This window comes from Capra hircus, chromosome 8 (genome assembly GCF_001704415.2).
Source record: "Capra hircus breed San Clemente chromosome 8, ASM170441v1, whole genome shotgun sequence".
Taxonomy (NCBI): domain Eukaryota; kingdom Metazoa; phylum Chordata; class Mammalia; order Artiodactyla; family Bovidae; genus Capra; species Capra hircus.
Window position 1 is genome coordinate 103,808,627 of NC_030815.1, and position 10,869 is coordinate 103,819,495.

The 10,869-nt window shown below is 44.5% G+C and overlaps 1 protein-coding gene and 1 long non-coding RNA gene across 2 annotated transcripts in view; one reads left to right on the plus strand and one right to left on the minus strand.

The window, feature by feature from the left end:
• The window catches only part of TNFSF8 (tumor necrosis factor superfamily member 8), a 27,889-nt gene extending 19,225 nt beyond the window's left edge, over positions 1-8,664 (minus strand). The window contains exon 1 of the mRNA XM_005684351.3: positions 8,175-8,664. Coding sequence (XP_005684408.1) covers positions 8,175-8,369 — 195 coding nt within the window. The 5' untranslated portion in view covers positions 8,370-8,664. The remainder of the gene's footprint in view (positions 1-8,174) is intronic.
• Positions 1-9,815, plus strand: part of LOC102178728 — a 16,647-nt gene extending 6,832 nt beyond the window's left edge. The window contains exons 2-3 of the long non-coding RNA XR_310245.2: positions 689-810; positions 9,592-9,815. This is a non-coding gene — a long non-coding RNA (uncharacterized LOC102178728). The remainder of the gene's footprint in view (positions 1-688; positions 811-9,591) is intronic.

The following is a 10,869-nucleotide window of genomic DNA, read 5'->3' on the forward strand; positions in this document are numbered from 1 at the left end:
CTGGAGAAGGGACAGGCTACCCACTCCAGTATTCTTGGGCTTCCTTTGTGGTTCAGCTGGTAAAGAATCCTCTGGCAATGTGGGAGACCTGGGTTCGATCCCTGGGTTCGATCCCTGGGTTGGGAAGATCCCCTGGAGAAGGGAAAGGGTACCCACTCCAGTATTCTGGCCTGGAGAATTCCAAGGACTATACAGTCCATGGGGTCGCAGAGTCAGCGCGACTAAGCTACTTTCACTTTCACTTGAGTAGCTCAGGAAACTTGGTTTCCATGGATACCAACCAGCTACACTTCCTTAAGTGTGCTTCTCTCTCTGTCTCTTTTGTTTTTCAGACTCTGAGTATCTCATGGGTATCCTCAACAATGTTTCTGTGTATGGAGGGAGGAACCCTCCCTACATTTAACCTTTTTGTTCCCAGGTGAAATGAGCTGTTCCAGTCATCTTCTCTGCCTAGGACTCTTTGTTTTCCCATTTCCTTTAATCACTGTGATTGCAAGGCTAATAATCCCTCCCTCTGCTGGATTATTGACATAATAAGATATTATATATAAAGTTATGGACATTGTAAGATATTATGCATTAAGTGTTAGCAAGTGGTTGGAAATGGTGGCTATTTTGGTTACCCTCTTAATCCTAATGAAGTATGTAATTTGTCTCAATACCTTGAAAGGTTTATTTCTTTTCACAGAGCAATCCTGTGCAGGGAAATCAGCTTCTAAATCTACTTTGACAAAAGATGCCCTCTCTTATTGAAAATGGCCAAAGACAACCGATGTTTGGACTATGCCAGGTGGTCTCACATCTCGTAAGGTGAGCCATGGAGATCTTTACCAGGAAAGCCTCTCTTATTTTTGAATGTGATTAAGCACTTAATGAGGGCACTTCAGAGGGGTCGACAGAGGATGAGACGGTTGGGTGGTATCACTGACTCAATGGCTATGAGTTTGAGCAAGCTCCAGGAGTTAATGATGGACAGGGAAGCCTGGCGTGCTGCAGTCCATGGGGTTGCAAAGAGTCAGACAAGACTGAGCAACTGAACTGACTGACTGAGAGTACTGAATTATCAGGGGCTAAATGCTTTACATGCATTATCTTATTTTATCTTTACCCCAAGAATTAGTGATTGACTGAGACTTAGAGAAATAGCTTAGTGACTATAGAAAGTCCCTTAGATGGTGAATAGGAGGGAAAGGATTCAACTGGGGCATACTGACTTCAAAGGCAATGCTCTTCAATCCCAAGCCATGTCGCCCCTCTAGGATAGGGCAGGATGCAGCTGGGGCAGGAAATTCTCCTGAGACTCCATGAGAAAGTGGATTGCAGTCCTAGAAAATTTTCCTCGGTAGTCTTGGTTTTGCTAATGTTAGTGAAAGTGGTCACTGGAATACAGGGGCTTAAAGCAGTGCTTCTCTCATTAGGGGTCTTGTTAAAATGCTAATTATGATTCTGTAGGTTTTACATTTATAATGAAATGATGAAATCATCTTCCAGATGATGCCAATGTTTTGGGACCAGGGAGCACACTCTGAATAACAAGGGCTTAAAGACAAGTGAACTCCAGGAGTTGGTGATGGACAGGGAGGCCTAGCGTGCTGCAGTTCATGGGGTTGCAAAGAGTTGGACACGACTGAGCGACTGAAATGAACTGAACTGAACTGAACTGAAAGACATTACTCTACAGACAGTCAGAACGCTGAGGTCTCCCTGTCCACAGGAATGGGGGAAATGGCTACTGGAGGCTAGTGTGGAGCTGAGCTTATGGATGGGTTCGGAAAACCTTCCTAGTCTGTTGATGGGGTGGCTTCCTGTCATCTTCTATCTGTGCTTCTTGCCACCTGGCTCCAAGTCCTGCCACTCCCTGGTGCAGTCTGGACTGATCTCTGTTTTGCGCCTCGCCTTACTCCGGCCCCACCTAGAATGCCTGGCACCATCTCCTCTTGCTCCCATCCTTTCAATAGAGAGCTCTTCTCCACTGACGCATGCCAGCTAGCAAATACAGAAGAAGTGAAAGAATCACTGGGTCAGGAATATCTCCTGGAGAAGGAAATGGCAACCCACTCCAGTACTCTTGCCTAGAAAAATCCCATGGATGGAGGAGCCTGGTAGGCTAGAGTCCATGGGGTTGCAAAGAGACACGACTGAGTGACTTCACTTTCACTTTCACTATGAAGGCAGACAGTGGTCATGCTTTGAATCAACTGACTAAATGTTATTGCCAATAATGGAGCAACCTGACATATGCTTCTAGCTCTGCTGTGAAAAGGAAGGATATAGCATTGCTTATGTCCTTTCCTTGCCCAAAATGTTTCATCTGAATATTATTGTGAGTAGACACTGACAGTTCCAAAACGTGACCATAGAACTGTCCTGGATCCTTTTAAAAAGTCAGTGTCATGAAAAGCAACAGAGAGCAGAGGAGATTGTTAGATCATTGCTTCTCAAACTTTAATGAGCATATAGATCACCAAAAAAAAAGTGAAGTTGCTCAATCGTGTCTGACTCTTTGTGACCCCATGAACTGTAGCCTGCCCAGCTCCTCCATCCATGGGATTTTCCAGGCAAGAGTACTGGAGTGGGTTGCCATTTCCTTCTCCAATAAACTTATTAAAATGCAGATTTCGATTCATTATGTCTAAGGTGGGGACCGAGAGTCTGCATTTCTAATAAGCTCCCAGAGCCACCTTTTAAATAGTAACATTCCAAGTTAAAACAGGTGAAACCAACTCCGTATGTGACCTAAGAGTAGATTCTGGATTGAGAAACAAAAGGCACAACATCTATAAAAACATTTTAGAACAAGTGGAGGATATTAAAATATGGACTATATATTATTATAAACTGATGTTGCCAAGATAACATTAACTTTCTTGGCCATGATAATGGCACACAGTAAGTAGGAGATGGGTGCTGAAATACATGTGGGTGAAAGGTCACCCTGACCGAAACTTACTTTCATATATATAGAAAGAAGTAGAAATATGGCAAGATATTAACACTTATTGAATTTAGGTGAAAGATTATATGGGTATTTGCCATTCTATTTTTCAGTAGGTTTAAATTTTTTCAAAACAAAACTTCGGGAATCAGACACGATCCTTTTCATTCTTGGAGGAAGTTCAGCTTCCCTTCTAACCTCTCTTGCAAACCCCTCCCTCACCCCGAGCGGCAACTGTCTTCCTCTCTTCTAGTCTATGGCACTGAGTACAGCGCATGCATGCTAAGTCACTTCAGTCATGTCTGACTCTTTGTGACCTTATGGACTGTAGCCCACCAGGCTCCTCTGTCCCTGGGGATTCTCCAGGCAAAAATACTGGAGTGGGTTGCCATGCTCTCTTCCAGGGGATCTTCCCACCCAGGGATCAAACCTGCATCTCTTGCATCTGCTGCATTGGCAGGTGGGTTCTTTACCGCTAGAGCCACCTGGGAAGCCCACATTTAGTGCCATTCTGCCCCAAATTCAAGCACTTGAGGGTTTGGGCCTCACCTCTTCAACTTAGAGACTCCCAGAAAACAGGGCTCCCACCTTGTCCACTTGGGTTCTGCCCTTACAGCTTAGCCTAGGGCTTTCCCTGGAGAAGCTGCTCAGTGGACTTCTTTGGATAAATAACTGACTGTATTGGAGAGAGTAAGCTGGGTAGAGAGAAGTATCACTGGGCATTTCAGTTCACCGTATATTTTATCTGGAGTGAAAACAAACCTAAAACCTTACCACCATCACCGCCAATCACTGCCCCTAAATTCAACTCTTGGTGGGGAAGTTGAGTGGTATTGGAAGGGTAATTTTTTTTGTTTTTAATAAAAGGAGTTTTCTTTATTGATAATGGGAAAGAAGGCAGTTGCTTTCTCTTCTTTCTAGAATACATGAGCCCTTCTTTACTCTAACATTGTGAAATGTAAATAGATATCTCCAGGGGCTAAACAAGACCAGGCTTCTGGTTTATAACAGAAACATTTCTTAAGATTGAAGGCCTCCAAGCCACCTGAACTGTGAACACCTCTAGTGTCAAACTTATTGCTGTTGTTTAGTTGCTGAGTTCTGTCTAACTCTTTTATGACCCCATAGACTGTAGCTCACTAGGCTTCTCTGTCCATGGGATTTCACAGGTAATAATACTGGAGTGGGTTGCCATTTCCAGGGGATCGTCCTAATCCAGGGATCAAACCCTCATCTCCCACTTGGTGGGTGGATTCTTTATCACTGAACCATGTGGGAAGCCTGTCCACCTTATAGCCCATGTGCTCAGTCGGTCAGTCGTATCTGACTCTTTGCAACCCCATGGATTGTAGCCCTCCAGGCTCCTCTGTTCATGGGACTTTCCAGGCAAGAATACGGGAGTGGGTTGCCATTTCCTTCTCTTCCTTATTATAGCCTATATATGACCTATTTATAACCCTTTGTCTCTGGAGGAGATATGAGAAAATTTTTTCTCTTTGCTTTGCTGTATAAGTTGTGTGGCATTTCACTGTGACACAAACGCATATACTCTGTTGTAATTAGTTCATAAGAAATCAATTTTCTTTCTTTTCCATGGAGATCTGTCTCTTTGTTGGTAGGACTTCTACTTCTTCAAGAGTACTGAGTACAATCTCTTAAAAAATACACGTTGTATTCCCACTTCTAGGGATTTATCCCACGGATAGACTTGCAGATGTGCACAGTGAGCAAGACTTCTAGAGAAAAACTCGTGTCCTTCACGAGACACAGATGGAATATAAAGTACAATAAAATGCTATGTGACTCTTCAAAAGAATGAGAGAGACTTCCATGTATTGACATGGAAGGATTTCCAAGATATATCAAGTCAATAAAGCAAGCTGCAAATTTATGGGTTTGCTATAATGACATCTGTGTACTATATATTTATAGAGCATAGATTTTTGGAAGGACATGAAAGAATCTGTCAATTGTGCTTATCTCAGGAAAGAGGGATTGGTGGTTGGGTGGAGAGGGTGTGAGAGATTTCTACTTTTTTCTTTGCCCTTGTTTACTATTTACTTTTCTTAAACCACGTGAATATAATATTTTAAATGAATATAATGGTTTAAAGGTAAGTAAAATACAGCCACTGCAGAGACTTAAGACATCAGTAGGCAATAAGTTCCATAAGTAACATGAAAACAGAGATATTTTTGGCTTTGATCAAGGTTCTATATCCATTACTTAGAACATTACTGTCCTGCACACAGTAGATGCTCAATAAATCTTTAAGGTTGAAACCTAAGTTCTTTGCCTCTCCCAAGGAATTTGACTTTGGAGTTACTTGGTTTTCAAACCAAAGCTCAAGGCGATCTTTGTTGATTTTCCTACATGTCCTACACTTTTCACTTTTCTCATTCTGATCCATTGGCCAGGAATACTCTCTCCTCTGATCTCAGGAGACCTGTTTGAAATTGTGCACATTTCTCAAGCCAAACTGAGACTCCAATCTCCAGTGAAGTTTTTCTCAGATCTGCCTGTGGTTTCATGGTAGCCCTATGTGCCTACATTCCATCACTTATTCCATATTATAAGTTAATTTTGGTTTACATTTTGCTTGTACATGTGTCTTTTTATTTAGAACTGTGACTTCTGGGGGCTTCCCACATGGCTGAGTGGTTAAGAATCCACCTGTCAATGCAAGAGATTCAGGAGACCTGTGTTCAATCCCTGGGCCAGGAAGATTCCCCTGAAGGGGGAAATGGCAACTCACTCCAGTATTCTTGCCTGGAAAATTTCATGGACAGAGGAGCCTGGAGGGCTACTGTCTACGGGGATGCAAAGAGTCAGACACGACCGAGCACACACACAGTAATGGTGGGGACTTCTTAGGCCAGTAGAACCAGCTCATGGTTCTCAGCCTTGCCCCCATCCACCCTCACAAGACTGCTGGGTGGCCATCAATCCATTTCACTTTTAATAACTGGGCTATGAGTTTAAGGTCCTTAGGTATCTCCCATTGATTCCTTTATCGGGGGTCCTGTTAAGAGTCGATTCATTTGTCTAACTTGTACCTGTACTAAAGCCTCTTCCCGCAGGAACCTGATAACTCAAGTTCAAGGAGATAACTCTCCTTAGCTTTTCTGACAGTTAATATCTGAATGAATTATTGGAAATGATATGTATAAAACACTTTACTTGTATATCACGATACTTTTAAGCAAGTTACTGATATTTCTCAGGCTAAGAAATCATAGTACATCAAACCCTAGAGTCAGACTGTGAAGTGAATCTTTTCATTTCCCAGAGTGAGGGGAAGTCAAGGAACTGGACGCCAGGAAGGGCACACTCCCAGGAGAAGAGGAGGAAGGGAGATTTTTTAGTGCGGCTGTGGCTGTCTGTGTCCTCAAAGGGAACAGTGGCCTCATTAAATAGCCAAGCAGTCTTGACTCCCACTTTCTCAGGACAACTTAGGTCAAGCCCTGTCCCCTTTCTGTTTCTCGTTTTCCACATTTACAAAAATGAGGCAGAAAGATCCACTCCAGTTCCTTCATGGAAAGAATCAATTCAACCAAATGTGGGACTTGGATTAGGAGAATTCTGGAGCTCTTCCTCGCTTCCTATGTCATCACCACACCATGTACCACGACCATATCTTTCTCTCTCTCTTTTCCCCTCTTTCCTTCTTTCTTTCTCTCTCTCTCTCATACCAGTTCTAGCTACAATCTAACTGAAGACATTTTTGAAGGCCACTTTAATTTCCTTTCTTTGGCTCTTGCTGTAGAATGATACACCTCTGGTTTACTTCAGATTAGAATTACAGAAGTTATAGAGTCTGTACAGAATAAAAAGGGTCCTAGAATATTCTCAAGTGTGTTATTCCCAGTAGGTGTAGATGAGCCCAATAAATGATGAGTTTCATAAACTTTACAGTCTAAGTCTCAAAGGCTAGCAATTCTGTTATCTTTCACTTTTATGGAGGTATGAGTTTCAAAGCTTCATTTAAATGTCAGTTCTTGAGGACACTTGAGAAGCAGATAACCAAGCCTTTTAAAGCCTGGTTCTTTTCAGCAATCAATAAGGTAAAGAGCATTCAACCTAAGACAACTGAAGGAAGCCAGAACAAATTCTGCAGGATTGCAATACTCTGAAAAATGAGAGCTTTGAAGGAATAAATAGAAATATATGTACTTTGAAGGGGTAGTAGTATTGGGGGTACAGTTCTTTTTTTTGGGGGGCTACAGTTCTTAAACTATCAAAATTACTTCATTAAAAAATTCATGAGCAATATATACTATTAGTACAGTATTTTCTCTAAAATACATCCTGGTGGATTTGCTGTAAACACCAATTTCCTAAAATATGAATAAGCTTTCTCCTTCACCTCCTCTGTTTTCATAGTAATTCTTACCATTTACTTAAAAAAAAAAAGGTAAATTTCCTGAGACCGCTCAACTTCACAGTGTGTACCCATAATTGCTTATAGTTTTAGGGTTCTGAGCAGTCTCAGAGGGAACAGGTGTGAAAAACATTTCTACCTTCTGCTTCTATGTGTTATGTTTTTGTGACACACCAAGCTCTTCAAAGCAGTGGCTCAGGAGGAAGCTTTGAACTTGTCTTGTGAGCTTTAACACTGACATGCCCAAGCTCTAAAGAGCCCTGGTCTTCTCTCTGGCCTCCTTTCCTTGCTCCCTTTCCTTGTTTTGGCCTCTGGAACTTAACTCCTGGCTAAAAAAAGTGCTTAGCACTGGCTGAGGCCTCTGAAATCTCAGGAACATCTGGACTGAGAGTACAGAATCCTGCAATCTGGTCTGAAGTCATCAAAGACAAGACACTGGCTGTACAAATGTGTTATTAAGTCTCCTTGTCTCTTCCATCTTTAATAGAAGTCTTTAGATCAGCAACAGTTATTATTTTTTTATTGCAGTATAATTTCTTTAAAGTGTTGCGTTCATTTCTGCTGTACAACGAAGTGAATCAGCTATACGTGTATATATATCCCCTTCCTCTAGGAAAATTTCTCAAGGCTAATAGCTCCTCTCCCTTCTTTGGCTCAGGTGTATATAGAAAGTTTGGAGGTGATGGCTCAAGAAAATTTTCCCTCAAAGAGCCAAATTATTTGAGAGGACTGAGTTTCCAGTTTCTTTGCTCCCTCTCTCTGTTGATGTCGGTTCTCTGCTTCGTTTATCCCCAAGTCTCTGTGGAGAAAACTGAACATAAATCAGAAAGGAAAGGCAAAGAAGAGAAGTCCACTCACCGTCTTCTGAACTACCAGCACCATAATGGTCGCCACAGCAAAGACGAGACACAGCGCCAGCGAGGCCGTGGTGAAGCAGAAGTACCCGCGGCCCGTGGTTCCCCAGTGGCTGGTGACGGAGCCTGCGGGCACATGCATGGCTGTGTCTTGAGACGGGGCCAGTGGGTTGAGTGCTCGCTGCAGCCCTGGGTCCATTCTTATATAGGCTTCCCCACATCACACCTTATCTCTTCTCATCTGATTCGGTTCTGGGCCCATCTCTGTTCCAAGAAGGATTCTTCCCCTGCATCCTGGATCATGTGACTTGGAAAAAAACCTTCACCGGCTGCCTCACGAAGAAACTCTTCTCTGGGGGCGTGAGGCGAAAGGCAGCGGGACGGGTGGGGGACAGGCTCATTTTTCATCGCCAGGGATCAGTTTGAGTGAAGAGAAACTGTAGCTGTAGAGAAGAAGGCGGCTGATGTCAGAGGGCGAGTAGGAAAATGACGGTTTCCCTAGCTGCTGTGTGTGTGTGTGTGTGTGTGTGTGTGTGTGTGTGTGCGCGCGCTCGCGCGAGCGTACACACAAAGCAACTGCTGTTTCAGTCAGACTCAGCCACAAAACGCCTTCCGGCTTGAGAAGCTGCACATTCTCCTCAGCGAGGGCCTGTGGCTCAAAAGTCCTCATCAGAAGATATCTCTTTGCTGGGGCATGGCAACCCCTACTCCAGTATTCTTGCCTGGAGAATCCCATGGACAGAGGAGCCTGGCGGACTAGCGTCCGCAGGGTCACACAGAGTCAGACACGACTGAAGCGACTTAGCGCACACAGGGAGGCTGGATCCCCTGGACCCTGGTAGAATGACTCAGAGGGGTTGATGATATTGGCTTCTCTTAAGAACTGGAAATGCTACCAGATCTCTGGCAAGGAAGGGCCCACAAACGTGGAAGTTTCTCCACAGGGAGACAAGCTTAATGGCAGGATGAAATTGGGGGACAGGTTCAAAGGTACTGTCCGGGGGCAGCAAACTGACAGCACCGATCTCCTGAACAAAAACATCCTCCAGAGTATATTGGGATCTGTTAAATTTGCATACAAAGTTGGGCCTGCCCGTGAAACTCAGAAAAAGGGGAAGCAGCTGGCAGTGAGGGTGGGGGCAGGGAAGTGGTATGGTGAAGAGCATAGGGGCGTGTGTGTCCTGGGTGGTGTGTGCATGTGGGTGGTGGGTGTGTGGTATGTGTGTGCCGTGCATGTGCGGTGTATCTGCATGCTGTGTGTGGCGAGTTGTATATTGTATGTGCTGTGTGTGTGTGTGTGTGTGTGTGCGCGCGTGCGTGTGACTACTACAGTTGAGCCTCTTCTGTCTCAGATTGACACAGTGCCTCACTTCATCCTCACCTCTGGCCTCTGAGGCAGCTAAGATTTTATTTTTTTACAGATATGGGAAAATTGAGAATCAGAGAGGGTAGACACTGTCTCAATCAAAGTTGCAAATGTTGATCAATGGAATCACTTGGGTAAATAGTTAAACCCTGCTGGCCCCGGAATCCCTGCTACTGTCATTGTACATGAAGGTTGAAAACCTGAGGTCCTCTCTCAGCCCTCCCCCCCTCCCTTATGGTCTTTGGTTCTTGTACAAACCCTTATGCCCCTCTCTTTTTTTCCCTGTCTGCGCTGACAGCCACCATACTGATCAAATGAGAGTGTGATATAAGAGTACTTCTTGAATGGGAATAGACTTGGCAGAGGGTATTGGACTATTCTAGTTAAATGTTCCAAATAGCCTGGAATTTAGACAGAGTGGATAGATTCTCAAGGCAGGCAGAGCTGGCCACATCTGTGGCTACTAATCATCTCCATTTCAAAAGACCATTTAAAAAGTGAATTGCTGCATAACCGGTGCCTCCGGGTGTAGCTCTTTGAAAAGTTCATTTGGAAGTACCCAGTCTTTGCAGCACCTCTCCCCTTTCTGCTCGCTTTTCAGCTGCTGGGTATCTGCGAGCCCACAGAAATCCCAGAGCTCCCCAAGGAACTGTTCTGTGTCCAGAGCCGAGCTTGGATTACTGCGACTTTGGCCTTTGCAGAGACCCCACTACTGAGCATCACCTGACTTGGGTCACTGTTAAGAACTGGATATTCCTTCCCAGTGAATCCATAAAATCATAGGGATCCTGGAGATGGAAGAGCCAAAAAGAGGTAAATTCGGAGGGGGGCGGGGGTGCTACGTAGAGTGGTATAAAATGTACCATCAGTTCAGGTCAGTCACTCAGTTGGGTCCAACTCTTTGCGACCCATGGACTGCAGCATGCTTGGCTTCCCTATCCATCACCAACTCCTGGAGCTTATTCAAACTTATGTCCATCGAGTCGGTGATGCCATCCGACCACTTCATCTTCTGTCATCCCCCTTTCCTCCCGCCTTCAAGTGCACCATAGACAAGGAAGATGAGGTCCCCTTGATCCCAAGTGGGACTTGGTTTGGGAAGAAGCGGGTGCGCACATCCATTGGATCTGTCACTGAGGTGGGAATAAAGCAAGCCAGTGTCTTCGGGGGTACGCACCTGGCTGATTCAGGGAGAAGACTGTGTCCTGTGGTGGGCCCGGGGCAGTGAGTGGGAAGCAGAGGGCTCTGTCGTCCGCCCAGAGCCGCTGAGAACCGGCTGCTCCCTCGGCCTTTCTCTGCAGTCTCTTTGATGAAAGTGGAAAACTTCTGATTG